Here is a 17,206-nt window from a genome sequence, read left to right on the forward strand (position 1 = left end):
CTTCTGCCCTCAGTCTTCCCAGCATCAGGGTCTTTTCCAAAGAGTTGGCTGTTCTCATCACGTGACAAGAGTATTCCGCTTCAACATCTGTCCTTCCAGTGAATATTCAGGGTTGATTTCCTTTAGGATGGACTGCTTGGATTTCCTTGCTGTCCACAGGACTCTGAAGAGTCTTCTCCAGCACCAGTTTGAAAGCATCAGTTTTTCGGTGCTCAACCTTCTTTATGGTACAACTATCACATCCATACATGACTGCTGGAAAAACCATAGCTTTGGCTAGACGGACCTTTGTGGGCAAAGTGATGTCTCTACTTTTTAATATGCATAGTCTCTACTTTTTAATACTTTTAATACTTTTTAAGTTTGTCATAGCTTTTCTCCAAGGCTCCAGTGTCTTTATCTTACAATTCTTTTCTGGGCCAAAATGTTAATCTAAATACTTGTTTACGTGAATGTAACTCAGTGTTTACATGGATATAACAACATTACAAAGAATGACTTCTTAATGATCACAGTAGATATTTTATATTGTTCATAGTGTTTAAATTAAGTTATATAAACCATATACCCTAAAACTTAGAAACTTCCCAGACACATGGAACTTAGAACTTGAAACTTATAAAATCCCCATAGAGCATGTAGCTCTTAAAAAGTTTTAGCTTACTTTAGAAACAATTCCTTTATTAGCATGTAACATTTAGCTATCATCTTTTAATGGTGAATCAAAATATACCTGAGTAGCTGGTACAGGTTTTGTTTTTTCCTTCTAATACGGAAAAATATATTTAAAGGATTTGGTAACTTCTTTTACTGTTTTTTCCCCCAACTGGGCAGTTCTCTTGGGAGCAGCTGAACTACTGTTTTCTTTGCTTGGATCAAATTATTTTCCTATTGAGAGAAATAAGTAACTGGGTTTTTTTTGTTTGTTTGTTTGTTTGTTTGTTTTTTTAAAGAAAGAGGAAAACTCCATTTATTTGCTAAACTGCATAACCTTATTCTGATTCTAATTCTCTTCCACTGTTTTTTTTTTCTTTTTTTTTTTCCAAAGGCTTCTCCCCATTCTGCAGGATTTGTTCTCTCTCTCCATTGCTTGAAAGATTTCAGACTTCCCCTTATGTTGGAGGGAGTAGAATATTCTGCCAGGGGGTAAAGTTTTAGACCACACAGATTTACAAGATTCTTACTGATAGATGGGCACACTGTGGCCACAAGAAATCATAATTTTTCTCTTAAATCATGTACCCTGGCCAGATCTTTTTTCTCCTAGTTGACGTGTCAGATTATCTCATTTTAATTAGTTGTAATTAATCTAAAAATTCATTATGTTTGAGACATAATTTAGCCTGTTTAATTTGACTTAATCATTTGTTTCATAATTGCCAATACTATATTCTCCTTAAGGAGCCAATTCTTAAAGAGCTGGTTATTTTGGTGGGAAGAAGGGAATGGAAGACTAGAACTTGAAGGCTTTTTTGATTAGCCGCCCTTTAAATTGTTTTCTTTGTTACACGTGCACCTTTGTTTGTCCTGCGATTGAAGTTCAGACCCAACAACCACATGCTAGCAAGTCAAGAACAGAGGAGCGCCTGTGACCCTCGACTGTTCTGAGCAGAGTAGGAGCATTGGGCAGTGCTTCTCTAAGAAGCAGGCAGAAGAATCACCGGAAGGGCTCAAAGGGGTTTCTGCATCATGTATTACACCCTTCCGTCCTTTTCTGACCCCACAGGTCTGGGTTGGGGCCTGGCCGTGTTTTGTATTTACATCAAATGAACAAGTTTCCAGGTGGTGCTGATGCTGCTCCTGGTATCACATTTTCGGAGCCACTGATCGAAGGGAGTGACCAGTCTTTGCAGTAGATCTAGAATGAATTAATAATGCCTGCTATAATTTCTGAATATATCCTCCCCTTATCGGAGAAGGCAGTGGCACCCCACTCCAGTACTCTTGCCTGGAGAATCCCATGGATGGAGGAGCCTGGTGGGCTGCAGTCCATGGGGTTGCGAAGAGTCGGACACGACTGAGCAACTTCACTTTCACTTTTCACTTTCATGCATTGGAGAAGGAAATGGCAACCCACTCCATTGTTCTTGCCTGGAGAATCCCAGGGACAGGGGAGCCTGGTGGGCTGCGGTCTATGGGGTCGCACAGAGTCGGACACAACTGAAGCGACTTAGCAGCAGCAGCAGCAGCAGCCTCCCCTTATAAACAAATAACAAGAAAAAAAAACCAACTCAAAAGGAATATCTGGTAGTGTTTGCTTTAGTCTGTGAAACCAAATGCACTTTAATTCCAAAGCTACTAATAAGTAGTATGCCTTGAACTGTTTTTATATTAAACATTTATTTTGTCTTCCATTAAATTAATTTACTTCACATGCATTATTGAATACCTGTCGTGTGCTAGTTTGAAGTTAGGAATCTAGCACTGAATGAATTCCTTCTCCAAAGGGCTTGTGTCGGGTTTGAGGAAGATTGATAATTAACATATAATATGTCAAGTGTTGATAAGTTACTTGGATAACAGATATGAAAGTTGAACATAATTATTCTTGCCTGGTATGAATTACATATGAATTACATATTCAGTAGTTTCTCGTTTATTAGCCACCTGGCTGACAGTACTTTCTGAACCTCAGATTCCAACTGTTCCATGTGTTTCAGATTTTATTTCACTTTATTTTAGTAAAGATCAGTTGTAGTACTTTCTCAGTAGGCTACGTGAGCTTGTTATCTTATGAGGTTCAAAGTTTAAGCCTTGTGGCGTGATGTTTTGAGGCTGTAGGGTTTTTAAATTTTTTGAACCTGAATGTCTCTTAGAGGGCATATACTTTCTCCACTTGACTGAAATGCTCACAGCTCTTTTTTAGTCTTGTGCCAGGTCTGTTTTACTCATCTGTGTTACTGGCCTGGGCCTTGTAGGCATTTGAGTTTAGAATATCTTATTTAGGCACTTTGAAAAATAGTGCATTTTTTTCAAGCTGGGAAATCTAACCTAGATAAAATGCAGTTAGGTTCTGTTTAGGTTCTGTATTTTATATTTCTTTTGATTAGTCTGAACTTTTTTAGTGGGCAGAGTTGAAAGGGATTGCTTACATTTCTCTAACAAGAGGATCTATTTTTAGAATTCAAGGCACAGTGTGGGTACACACACACTGTTTGAGGCTGTGTGTATCAAGTGTTAGATAAACCAGACAAATGACTAATATTTTTTTGTTTTAAATCAGAGATTGGGTTGAGATTATCAAGGAGTTAAATATTTTAAAACTTGTCGGGATTGTTAGTTTAACTGTTGACTGCAGAGTGATATGAAAACCCTTGATCTTTGGCTAAAGGTATGAACACCAGCTGGTGCTCATTCTTCAAACTCCCTGTAGCTCTGGCAGATGCTGATCTGTGCTCGGCCTTCCTTTCTAGTCTGGTGAAGATTGGGTGGCTCCTGAGAAGCCACATGCCTGCTAGAGTTCATGCTGCTGGGTCAGACTGTTGTAGACAGGGTGGCTTATTTATCACTCCCATTTCTGGAGATGAGAAGTCCAGGATCAAGGCCCTGGCAGATTGGGAGTCTGGTGAGGGAGCCTGCTTCCTGGTTCATAGAAGGCCACCTTCTCCCTGGGTCCTCATATCATGGAGAGGGTGAGGGGGCTCTCTAGAGTCACTCAGTCCATTCATGAGGATCCACCCCCATGATCTGGAAACCTCCCAAAGGCTCCACCTCCTAATACCATCACCCTGGGGGTTAGGATTTCAACACATGAGTCTTGAGGGGATGTGAACATTTATTCCATAATAGGTAGCATGTAAGTGAATTGGTTTTCTGGTTTTTTCCAAGCAAAATATGTGTGGAAATAGATATAACTTCTTTTTAGATGTGGAAATAGGAGTTAAGATTTTCTGCTGTGACTTGTGCCTTTTTCATTTTGGTTTGAAAGTCTCTTCTCAAAGATATTTAAAAGCAGAGCTTTTCTGGTTTTTTTTAGTGCCACATGAAAGATATCTGAGAGGCATCAGAAAACTTTGCTTCTGTATGGGGACTTCATCCTGTCCTTAACCTGCGGGACTTCACATCTCAGGTTCTTTTTCCTCCATCAGATCTTTGCCTTGGAGATGTGTAGAACTGTGGGACCTGTGCTTGGAAAGCAGGCGGCTCCCCAGCTACAGTGCCAGGTGGAGTTCATTGAACTGAGCTGTCCAGGAGCCCATGGGTTGGCCTATTCGTTCTTGGCTTTGGGGACTTGAAGTTTTCTTTCTGATCTGAACATGTTAGCTTCTTCAGTTCTCAGCTTTGGGCTTGGAGCAGGTGTATGGTGTGGTTTAGATGATGAACACTGAGGTGGTATTGTCGTTCGGTCGCCAAGTTGTGTTCAACTCTTTGTGACCCCATGGACTGCAGCATGCCAGCCTCCTCTGTCCTGCAGTCTCCCACACACTGATAGGTTCCGTAACCTAGAATCAGAGTGAGTTCTTTGGTTATTTTCAGTTTTTGTTTCTTCAAACTTTAAACTTTTTGTTTTGTATTGGGGTATAGCCGATTAACAGCGTTGTTAAACAGAGAAGGGACTTGGCATACGGGGAGGTGGTATTTTGGAGCTAGCGTGTAACCCTTCGCAACATCTGCTGATCCCCTTTTACCGCTGGGAAAGCAAGCTTCACTCAGTCTTTCAGGGCAGTAGGTATATTGCCAATGGCACTACTTTTCTGTTTTTGCTGAGTTTTTTTTGTTTGCTTTGTTTGAAGAATGGCTAGTTTTATGCCCAAGGAGGTGATTCTAGGAAGCACCTGTTGGAGTGTGGAGATGAGAGACAGGGATGGTAAGGAAGCCAGGAAAGAGGTCAGCACGGTGGCGACTGCAGTGTGTTCCAGTGGGGACTTGGGAGTCGGCGCAGCACTCACCCAGAGTAAAGGGGGATGCTGGGGGTGTGCGCCCGCGGTCTCATTAGGCATTGCTTGATGGTGGCTCCCGGGGGTGTTAATTCTCTTGAGCTTCCAACCTGCCCCTCCCTCAGGCAGAGCAGTGGCAGCGAGAGGGCACTGTGGCAAACAGTGGTAGGTGTCGCCCACGGCCGTCGTGGGCAGAGTAGGTGGGCGGGGACGTGCTGGGCTTCTCCTGCGTCCTCCTCATCTTAGTCAATGGCATCCCCATCCTTTGATGCTCAGGCTAAAAACTTTAGAGTCATCCTTGACCCTTCTCTCACATCCCACATCCTAACCATCAGCAAATCCTGTTGGCTTTCCCTTAAAATATGTACAGAATCTGACCTTTCGTCTTGTCTTCACTGCTCTCACATGGTCCAGCCCCCCACCATCTCATAGCTTTCTTACATAAGGCGGCTGGAATGATACATAGAAAATCAAAGGTTACATAACTTGGCTGCTCAAAACCCTCCTCCTCTTAACTCAGAGTGAAAGGCAGAATCTTTCCACCGCTCATAAGGCCCTCCAGGATCTGACCACCTTCTGCCTTTTGTGTGTGTGCCTATGTGTGCACACGCATGTACATTTCTTTTTGTCTTTAGCCTTGTATACAGTCAGAACATTACTTTCGTCATCCCCCCCCCCCCGACCCCAGCCCTTTTTTTAAGTGGCAGCTATGTGATTCATTTGTAAATTAGATATATATGTCACAGTTTACATTCCATCTTTACCACTACATCCTGGTTGAAATTTTTTTTTTCCGAACAGTGAATGTACTTTATTTATAGTGATTAGTTCTCTTGGTTTTGAGAAATGCATGGAGTGGTGTATCCACTACCATGTATCCATACAAAAGAGTCCATTGTCTTAAACGTTTCCTCCTGCTTCCCCTTTGTAGACAGTCCCTCTTTCAACCTTCTAGTCTCTGGCAGCTACTGATCCGTTTTCCTCCCTATAGTTTTGCCTTTATAAATAAGAGAGTCTTAGCATATATATTGGAGAAGGCAATGGCACCCCACTCCAGTACTCTTGCCTGGAAAATCCCATGGACGGAGGAGCCTGGTGGGCTGCAGTCCATGGGGTCGCGAAGAGTCGGACACGACTGAGTGACTTCACTTTGACTTTTCACTTTCATGCATTGGAGAAGGAAATGGCAACCCACTCCAGTGTTCTTGCCTGGAGAATCCCAGGGATGGGGGAGCCTGGTGGGCTGCCATCTCTGGGGTCGCACAGAGTTGGACACAACTGAAGCAACTTAGCAGTAGCAGGAGCACCATGTATATATTGCCTTTTTGGTCTGATTCTTTCACTTAGCAGAACACATTTAAGATTATTCCATGTTGTGTAAATCACTAGTTAACTCCTCAAGTGTCCTTTAAGTATATTAAAGCCAAAAAAAAAAAAAGTGAATTGATTTAAAGAAAATATCGAACAAACACAATAGATGTGGCACAGAGATATGAGAAACATCTTGAACCTTAGTGAACCTAAAATTGGGAAATAGACTGGTGGCTCAGGTGATAAAGAATCCGCCTGTAATGCAGAAGACCTGGGTTTGACCCCTGGATCGGGAAGATCCCCTGGAGGAAGGGATGGCAACCCACTCCAGTAGTATTCTTACCTGGAGAATTCCATGGACAGAGGATGCTGGTGGGCTACAGTCCATGGGGTCACAGAGTCCGACGTGACTGAGCGACTAACGCTAATGTGATAGAAAAAAGCCAGATCAAGACTTTGCTTTTCCTGGTACCACTGCCAGTGATTAGCTGTGTCCTCTTGGGGAAATCACCCTTCTGCTCCCAAGTTTCTGATAAACTCAGTAGTAAAATGGCTGACTTAGTAGTTGTTAGCTCCTATTGAGACTCCTAAGATGCAAGTTATTTTAGGTGCTTTGGGGAGCTCTTCTCACCATTAGCATTTCATTGCTGTCGCATACCCATCACCCCTGGATTTCACAGTTAGGACAGGCTGTTATATAAATGCTTTATTAAACCCATCCTGGAGGAATGAGAGCCAGCCATCAGGAATGAGGTAAGCCTTCATATACGGCTGCAGTTCCTCCACATTTTTCTGTTGGGCTTATCTGAAGGGTGGGATCGCGTGAGTCTGCCTCACAGCCATTGTCTTGTCCAGGAGCTCCTGGTGGTGCCATAAAATCTTGGCAAGTTTCTAGCACTCTAGCATTTGGAATTTAATCTCCACAGTCATTTCCTTAGGTGGATTTTCCCAGGGGTTTCTGTAAAGATTGATTAGAAGTTAAGTTTCCTAGAACTTTATTGTGGTTCATGAATAGGCCATCTTGTATCATGGACAATGTGTATTTGAAGGTCAGTGCATGTTAGGAATGCTTCAGTCATCACAGAAAACTGCAGAGGGAACCAGAGAGAATTGCTTGTTTTGTTATTTTTAATGATAGGTAGATTTATAGTAATTTTTTGTTTTTTTCTTTTGTATAGTAATTTTTAAAATCATAACTAGTGGCTGCTTAAACTCTGATCAGACTGGGCTTTTTGAAATTGGAAATGAAATAATAATTAAGTTGTATTTAGGTGATAGATTGTCAATGTAAAGTTATTGAGAGGAATTTGAAAAACTGCTGTGATTTGTGTTTATTTTATATGTGGCACATGGTAATATTCATCTTACTTTTTACTTTTAGTAATGAATGTTATAACTATTGAAGATTATAAGAGCACATACTGGCCAAAATTGGATGGTGCCATAGATCAGCTTTTAACTCAGAGTCCTGGTGACTATATCCCTATATCCTATGAACAGATATACAGGTAAGTCAAGATTTTATTTGCTTGGATTTTAGAGGGTATATTGAGGTTCGTAGCAAGTTGAATTATGACAGTATGTATGCATATAACATATGATACATACAGTGAGGCTCTATGAGTTATTTATATGTTACACACTTGTGGATTGGGGGTTTTATTTGTACTTCTTGCTTCAGAATTGGTTTTCAAATGAAGGTATTGTTAACCCTACCTCAGCCTTCCGCCCCCACCAAACGCAGTGCAGAAATTATAGAGGTCAGTGAAAAAAGCAAAAAAGGAAAGATTGTCCTTTTAGTCTCATGGGGAGGTGCTAGCTTGTTCTGTTGATGTTTATGATTCTATTGATGTTTATGATACACAAGTTTACCTATCTTTGGTGACTTTGTTTCCCAGCTCCTGGTAAGTGAAAGTAGCACATTAGTGAGGACTGGGGCGGGATGTCAGATCAGCCCAGTCACAAGAGGAGGAAGTGACGGCTGTGCCGTTTACACAAGTGAATCGCAAAGACATTACATCGTAGACACTTGTGTGAGTTAGAGACTTCCGCTGTGCGTCACTCCCTCTTGCTTAGTTTGACATTCATTAATGGGGCTTCCCTGTTAGCTCAGCCAGTAAAGCGTCGGGCTACAATTTGGGAGACCTGGGTTCGATCCCTGGGTCAGGAAGATCCGCTGGAGAAGGAAATGGCAACCCACTCCAGTATTCACGCCTGGAACATCCCATGGACCGAGGAGCCTTGTACAGTCCACGGGGTCGCAAAGAGTTGGATACGGCTGAGTGACTTCACTTTCAGTTTTCAGTGTCAAAGAGAGAAGCTGACGTTTAAGTAGTTACCACAGTCAAATTCAGATTATTACCCAGTATTAGGTTATCTAGTCCTGATAAAATAGTTATAGGATCCTCAGAAAGGTACTTTGTAGCTGGCAGTGCCGGCTCTTCCGTCTGAACACTGATTGGGGCAGGGGACATTTTTGTTTAAGAGTTGCAATTGGTCACTTATTAGGCCCGAATTAATTCACCAGTGGTTATATATTGAGGGTATGCCTTTACCTTGAGCTAAGTTAAGTGCGTCATCGTTGATTTTTCTGTCTGCCCTCCTCCCCGCAGCTGTGTGTATAAATGTGTGTGCCAGCAGCACTCGGAGCAGATGTACAGTGATCTGATTAAAAAGATAACTAACCACTTAGAACGCGTCTCAAAGGAGCTGCAGGTAAAGAACTGATGGTATTGATGTTTGCTTCTTCAAATTGTCTCATCTTGGGAATAGATTAATTTGAAAATTTAACACAAACTGTGGACATTTTTAGATTATGTGTATTTCCGACCTTAATTCCATTTATTAACCATGTCAGCATTTCTTTTCTTTAAAACCTTATTTGTTCTGTTACCCTCAGTCTTGGTGACTTTTGTATTATGAACATGTGTATATTTTAATTTTTTCTGAACTTTTTTTTATTGTTATCTTTGAAGTGTTATTTACCTACCAGTTTCTAATATTTGCTAATATTAACAACTAAAGTTAGCATTTTATTGGTCCACTCTCTACAGATGAATATCATCCCAGCTGTAAAATCTGGGGCAAGTTGCAGAAATATTTTGTTTAAGGAAGCACTTGGCTTCTTGAGGGCATGCTGGCCCTCCCCGCCTCAGTAAAGTTTCCAGTGTTTGAAGGTCACATACTATCTTTATTCCAGGGCCAGCTCACATTTTAGTTGCAGTGTAGAAATTGCAGGATGTGTAGAAGAGTCACTCAGCAGTAGATCACCGAGGTCCCCCCAACAGTTACGACGTGCTTCAGCAATTCTGAAATAAGCCAGTTTCCAGCAAGTGCTGGGTTACTATTTGGATACTGTTCCTTGTTTCCCTTGTGGTCTGAGGTGCCTTAGTTTTTGTTTACCCCAAACAGTTGTTGTACTAAGTAAAAGTAGCTTTTTAAAAAAAATTATAGCCAGAGTTGTATTTATCATAGCCAGATATATATTTTTCCTGTTGTTGGTATAAATTGTTTTTGTCATCTTTTTTGCCATTAAATACAAAATCTGTCTTTTTAAACTTTTTATTTTGTATTGAGGTATAGCTGATTAGCAAACAGTGTTGTGATAGTTTTGGTTGAACAGCGAAGGGACTCAGCCGTACATACACATGTAAATACAAAATCTTTATTCATTTAACAAATATATTTAGTACTGGGCATTGTATACGAATTACAGGTAAAACCTAAGACCTGTGCATTGTAGCTTTGAATGGTTTGCTTAATAATTCTTGACTCTACCCTCTCTGAATCCCCACGTCCAATTTATTGCCAAGTCCCATTTGTCTTGGCTCCTGTCCACTTTCCATCATCCAGTCCAGGCTACGTCTTTTTAGGTGTGTTCTAAAATGCTCATCTCAGTTGGTGCTTTGCCTCTACTTTTAACACTTCTAACTAGAATCTTGCATTTTAGAGTGACTGTTCTAAAATACAGCTCTGATAATCATATTCCTGTTAGAATAACATCTAAGCTTCTTAATGGGATTTAGAAAGCCTTGCATTGTCTTGACTCCTGCTTATTTTGTAGCCTAATGGCTTTTAGTATGAGATGGTTGGATAGCATCACTGACTCAATGGACGTGAGTTTGAGCAGACTCCGGGAGATTGTGAAGGACAGGGAAGCCTGAGATGCTGCTGTCCGCGGGGTCGCAAACAGTCAGACACGACTTAGCGACTGAACAGCAGTAGTGGCTTTTCTCTTCCTGAACTTATTTCAGTTCCTTGAACACTTCAGGTACTCTCTCACATCTTGGCTTTTGTCGTGTTAAGTTGACTGCCTGAAACATTCTTCCTTTTCCTCTTCCCTCTTATATTTTCAGTCACTGTGAACTTAACATTCAAGCTGCAGCTCGGATATCGTTTGATTTGGAAAACATGCTCTGATACCTTGTTCCCCAAGTCTGGGTTTGGGAACCCCTTATCTGTGCTTCTCTAGCACTGAGTATGTCGTGCTAGTTCACTGTGTATTGTAATTTCTAGTTTAGCTGTTCCCTCTCCCCACACCCCCTGCCCCAGTAGCGTGTCCTGAGAGGGCAGAGGTACATGTCTGTCTTCTTCATTTTTGTGCGTTAGTACCTTGCCCAGTGTCTGATACACACTAGGCATCACTTACTGAATAAAATGTATAGGGAATGAATGTTTATGAATATTGATTATCTCTTGGGTAATGAAAGTTTTTCTAGTAGAAATCTGAGTTTGATCTTGTTTTTAACCTGAAATCTAGGTGATCTTCTGGGTGTAGGATATACGAGCGATTTCATTAGATCAGCAAAGAATTCATCGCAAATGATCATTTTATTAATACTCTTTTGCTATTATTGAAATAATATTAAATAGTCTTCTAAACAGAAAGCAAACCTTTCAGTTATAAGGATAAAATATATTACTTGTCTTACTTATAAAAGTCATCTTTGAGATGTGAATTGGAAATTTTATAATATATTTTATGTTTATGCTCTGATTTCACATCTGTCATTAATTTGACTGATAGAGTTCTGATTTGCCAAAGCTATTTGTCGTATTGCAGTTTGTGCTTGAGTAGATTTTTCTGGTACTTAATTTTGTAAGCACTATAAGACTTTTCATTCTTACAATTAGAATATTACTGTAGAATATTTTTAAAGGTAGAGGGCCTTGTAGTATAGTATTATCAAGCTCTATCTAACTGGTAGTTTTGGAAGACCACTTGCTATAGTCTCTGGCATAAATTTGCTTGATCAGTTATTGGTATCCTAAAGGTAACCTGTTACTTGCCCAGGATGGACTGTTCAGTTCAGTTCAGTTCAGTTCCGTCTCTCAGTCGTGTCTGACTCTTTGCGACCCCATGAATCGCAGCACGCCAGGCCTCCCTGTCCATCACCAACTCCCGGAGTTCACTCAGAGTCCATCGAGTCAGTGATGCCATCCAGGAATCTCATCCTCTGTCGTCCCCTTCTCCTCCTGCCTTCAATCCCTCCCAGCATCAGAGTATTTTCCAATGACTCAGCTCTTCACATGAGATGGCCAAAGTACTGGAGTTTCAGCTTCAGCATCATTCCTTCCAAAGAAATTCCAGGGCTGATTTCCTTCAGAATGGACTGGTTGGATCTCCCCGCAGTCCAAGGGGCTCTCAAGAGTCTTCTCCAACACCACAGTTCAAAAGCATCAATTCTTCGGCGTACAGGGAACTAATACCTGGGAGTCACTGAGGTTTGGAGTGTGAGTTTCTGCGGTTTTGGAGAGTGATCTCTGACTGTGTGTAGAGCTCCTTTATTCTTTATCACGAATGCACCATAGTTCATTGTCCCTTGCTTTATGGATGTACCTCAGTTTATTTAACCACTTTTTAACCAGTGAATATTTGGGTTGCTTCCAGTCTTTGGCTATTACTAACCACTGCAGATGGTGATTGCAGCCATGAAATTAAAAGACGCTTACTCCTTGGAAGAAAAGTTACGATCAACCCAGATAGCATATTCAAAAGCAGAGACATTACTTTGCCAACTAAGGTCCGTCTAGTCAAGGCTATGGTTTTTCCAGTAGTCACGTATGGATGTGAGAGTTGGACTGTGAAGAAGGCTGAGCGCTGAAGAATTGATGCTTTTGAAGTGTGATGTTGGAGAAGACTCTTGAGAGTCCCTTGGACTACAAGGAGATCCAACCAGTCCATTCTTAAGGAGATCAACCCTGGGATTTCTTTGGAAGGAATGATGCTAAAGCTGAAACTCCAGTACTTTGTCCACCTCATGAGAAGAGTTGACTCATTGGAAAAGACTTTGATGCTGGGGGGGATTGGAGGCAGGAGAAGAAGGGGACGGCAGAGGATGAGATTCCTGGATGGCATCACTGACTCAATGGACGCGAGTCTGAGTGAACTCCGGGAGTTGGTGATGGACAGGGAGGCCTGGCATGCTGCGGTTCATGGGGTTGCAAAGAGTCGGACACGACTGAGCGACTGAACTGAACTGAACTGAACTGAACAGTGCTACAGTGAATAATCACTCTTGTAAGTGTTATTGTGCTTTGATTTATTGTAGTTAACAGGTGCTGCATTTTTTACAGTTTGAAGGTATGTGGCAACCATGTGCTGAGCAAGTATATTGAGGTCATTTTTCCAATGACATCTGTTTGCGTAGTGTCTCTGTCACGTTTTGGCAATTGTTGCAGTATTTCGAGCTTTCTCATTATTAGATTTGCTATGGTGATTTGTGATCAGTGATATTATTACTTTAGGTTGCTGGAGGTTCAGATGATGTTTAGAATTTTTTAGCAATATATTTTTTTAAACTGAAGTATGTACATTGATTGTTCTTTTTTTAGACATAATGCTATTATACACTTAATAGACTATAGCACTGGAAAACTAAAAGTACGTGTGATTCGATTTATTGATAACTGCTTTATTGTGGTGGTCTGCAGTTGAACCTATAGTATCTCTGAGGTCTGCCTGCCATCTCATGTACTTTGTGCATATTTTGTGATTCACAAAAGTTGTGCCAAGTTATGTGTTCCCACTGGTTCGGTGTGTATCAGAATGCCTGTTTTCTCTACCATTACTAATATGGCATGTTAGGTAACTAAAGAATTTTTACTTTATATTAATATAGGGGTAATTCTTATAAAAATTAAAATGTAGACAGGTGTGATAGCTCTTGTGAGCTAGTATTAGGTGGTAGCTAATATTTTAAAAGCCATATTGATAAATATGTAGATAATATACTGTGTAAAACCAGGGAACTTGGTTAATTTTTAGAATCAATACATATCCTGCTTTGGAGTTCAGCAGCATGGGACTATGAAAAATCTTCAAAATGATCTCTGTTGTAAAATTGTGAAAAACCATTATTAAATAGCAGGGAGAAGCAGATAAAAGTATGGGGACCTGGGCTCTGGTCTCAACTCTTGCCCCTCAGCAGCTATTTGCCTCTTGATTAAGCATGCTGATATCATCTTGCAAATTTTCTCATTCTTAAAATGACGTGGCTTTACCGAAATATCTGGTTCCTTGACTCTCAGGTCTAAGGTATTTTTTCTTTGCTTCTCGGGCAGTGCTGCTTCATTCTTTTCTCCGGCTTAAACTGTGTCCACCTGTGTAAAATCTTCCTAGCACCCTCACGTTTCCCTCAGACAAACAAAACGCCATTGGAACTTTTTCTTCTGTGTACTTATAGCATCTTGGCAATAACAACTCTGTATTGTTCCTTTGTCCACGTCTGGACCCCTGACAGCTCCTTCCTCCTTAGAACGCAGGGACTCTGTCTTGTTTGTCTTTTTATCCGTAGTGCCTGGCACAGTTACAGCTCACCTAATGTTTGTCAAGTGAATGTTTAGCATCAGATTTGATCAGTGGGAAGAGTAGCATAAATTAGTGACCACTAATCTCTGTGTCTCTGGATGCCTGTAGTTGTTCATTCTCTTAAGTCGTGTCCAACTCTTTGTGACGTCGTGGACTATAGCCTACCAGGCTCTCCTGTCTGTGAGCTTTCCCAGGCAAGAACACTGGAGTGGGTTGCCCTTCTCCAGGGGATCTTCCCAGACCAGAGATCAAACCCACGTCTCCTGTGTTGGCAGGCGGATTCTTTACTACTGAGCCATCTGGGAAGTCCTAACTACTTGTGTGGGCATTTTATTAATTTATTCACTTTTCACTTAATCCAGTATATTAATTTATTCAGTGTTGCAGGTGTGTGGCACAATCGTGATGTAATCTCTACTCTACAGAGACCTTAAGGACAGTTTTCATTCGGGACAGAAGACGAGCGTATGCTCAGGTCCCTTGAGCCAGAATAGTTTCATTTGGGTGGAATGTTTTGTTGGCAGCTCTGAGTTTAGTAATGAAATACTGTTATGAGCTAAAACAGGAGTGTGGGGTGAGTTGCATTTGGCAGATAATCAGAAATTTGGCGTTGGGATTAATATAATCAGTGAGGTGGACCTTTAGGGCATCAACCTCTTATCTTTCAAGAGCATCTTAAAATAACTACTGGTGTGTGTATAGTCAGAATGATTTATTTATTTCTATCAAAAGCCATATTGTATTGAAGAGACTGAAGAGTATATGAAATAATGTTTCATGTTCCTCATTTATTGACTTAAAAACTAGAGAATATTGGTTTTAGACATTTTAAAAGATTCTTTTACTTTGTTGAACCTAAATGTTTTAATATAACAGCATAATCTAACTTGCTTGTTCTTGAAAAAATGTATTTTTGAACCATGACTTTTGACCAAATCACTTTCATAGCTAAACTGACTTAGTATTCTACTTACTATTGTATTTTTCTTGTGTATGTATCTACACTTTTTTTTTACTTAAACTACTAGACTGTTTGAACTGTGACGTATTTTGCATGGTTTTTTTTTAAAGTCGTTCTCCTGGACTTGTGCTTCGCTTCTCTGTTCTTTAAATATGGTAATGAACATCTCTATTCTGTTTTTTTCCCCATGTCTCCAAAGCCTCAAAATGTGAATTTACAGTTCTGATTTTTTGATATACCAAAATTGGTTTGTTAGTTTAGTAAATGATATTAATTCTGATTAATTTTAGAAAATTCTGTTGAAACTTGTAGCAATCATTATACTTTAGGTGAGGGCTCAAACTAGTTTTTCCAAATGCCTATTAGACATTTCAACTTGGATTTCTCCTTTTGAATACTTCATATTCATGTATAAATTGAAATTCCTCTTCTCTCAAAGCAGTTTTACTCTTAGGCCTGTTATTTCATATTCACCTTTGACTCCTTTTTTCTCCCTTATCTCTTATTTCCAGGTGATAGTCAAGGTTGATAGAATACGGTAATTTGATTTGTATCTGTCCCCTTTTATTCCCACTGCTGTCATCTTTTTCCTTGTCATTGCTGGCTAGTGCCTACTCTAGTGCAGGACTCTCCTAACTGGTCTTCCTTTGTCCAGTCTGGTTTTTTTTTTTTTTTTGACTGACTAATCTTGATACTGAAGCTGAAGCTCCAGTGCTTTGGCCATCTGATGCAAAGAACTGACTCATTGGAAAAGACCCTGATGCTGGTAAAGATTGAAGGCAGGAGGAGAAGGGGACGACAGAGGATGAGATGGTTGGATGGCATCACTGACTTGATGGACATGAGTTTGAGCAAACTCCAGGAGATGGTGATGGACAGGGAGGCCTGGCATGCTGCGTCCATGGGGTCACGAAGAGTCGGACACAACTGAGCATCTGAACTGAACTGAATCTTCTAAAAATGCTAATTTTTGATGGGCATACTTTCTTATTCAAAAACATCAAAGACTCCCGTTTGCTTTTCTTAATCACTGTTGATTTCTTAGCCAGTATAAAGTTAACTGAGCTGGTTGGTTGGTTGTAGGGATCCCTAGTGGAGAGCCTACTATAGCTTGCTCTTTCCTATGCAAGTGTGCAAGGTACTCTAGTAGGTGCAGCCATAGACATATGATTGATAAGACTGGGTAATTTTAGACCATCCTTATAACTGAGAGCAGTTCTAAAAATGGACCAGGGAGGGAGACTTCCCTGGTATCCAGTGGTTTTGACTCCACCCTTCCACTGCAGGGGCACGAGTTCGATCCCTGGTGAGGGAACTAAGATCCCACATGCTTTGTGGCATGGCCAAAAAACAAAAATGTTTTTTTAAAAAATAGTCCAAGGAGCTAATTAAAAAGTGAAGAATTATAGGACCAAGATCTGGGAAAAGAAGGAAATCTAGAGAGGGGAGACTAGCATTTGAGCCATTTCTCTACTAGAGGCGCCTGTTTATTTGGGAAGAGTAGTGTCGTAGGCTGAGAAATGGGTTTATGAGAGTAGGGTGATAAAAATTGGGGTTCAGGTCTCATCAAACCTAAAGGATCACATCCCAGGTATAGTAAGAATGGTCAATTAGAGCTGTCATGGTAGCTGGCATTGGATTCCTGATGGAATGAAGATGTTCTGGATCTGCTAGCTCCTCTAGTGGCTTACCAGAAGCAAAAGTAAGTTCTCTCGAGAGCAAGATCATTATCCTAGGCATCAAATTGTTTGCATAATTTTTCGTAAACAGTGTCTGATGTTCAGTCAGAAATACCTGGTTATATTAGGAGATGAGGTGATCATGAAATGGAGAGAAATGATGAAATACATTTTTAGACACGAATTGGGAGAATTCATCACCAGTAGTTTCTCCTTTTGAGGAAATACTGTAGTGTTCTTCAGGTAGAAGGAAAATGTCCCTGGGTGAAAACCTGGAGAGTCAGTAGGAGTGGAAGGAAGCAGAGCTATGAATCACGCACCTCTGAATATACACGGGCCCACAGTCCCTTGTCTGTAATTCCAAAAGACAAAAAAAAAAGCTTTGAAAGTTGATTTTCTTCCCCCCTCTAAGTTTGGTGCCAAAACTCATTTGCAGTAAAACTTGGTTAAAACTCCTGTGAGGAAGGAGCTTAGTGGGAACCTACATATGTTTTCTCCCAGAAATATCAATGGGTTGATATTCCCATTCTCTACTGGATATTTTACAGAGTATATGGTATATGTACCA

At 40.7% G+C, this 17,206-nt stretch overlaps 1 protein-coding gene across 1 annotated transcript in view; it reads left to right on the forward strand.

The window, feature by feature from the left end:
• CACUL1 (CDK2 associated cullin domain 1) overlaps positions 1-17,206 on the forward strand; it is a 70,617-nt gene that overhangs the window by 14,400 nt on the left and 39,011 nt on the right. The window contains exons 2-3 of the mRNA XM_013975275.2: positions 7,570-7,696; positions 8,801-8,903. Of these exons, the coding sequence (XP_013830729.2) occupies positions 7,570-7,696; positions 8,801-8,903 (230 nt within the window). The remainder of the gene's footprint in view (positions 1-7,569; positions 7,697-8,800; positions 8,904-17,206) is intronic.

The sequence above is a fragment of the Capra hircus genome, chromosome 26, assembly GCF_001704415.2.
Source record: "Capra hircus breed San Clemente chromosome 26, ASM170441v1, whole genome shotgun sequence".
Classification (NCBI taxonomy): Eukaryota; Metazoa; Chordata; class Mammalia; order Artiodactyla; family Bovidae; genus Capra; species Capra hircus.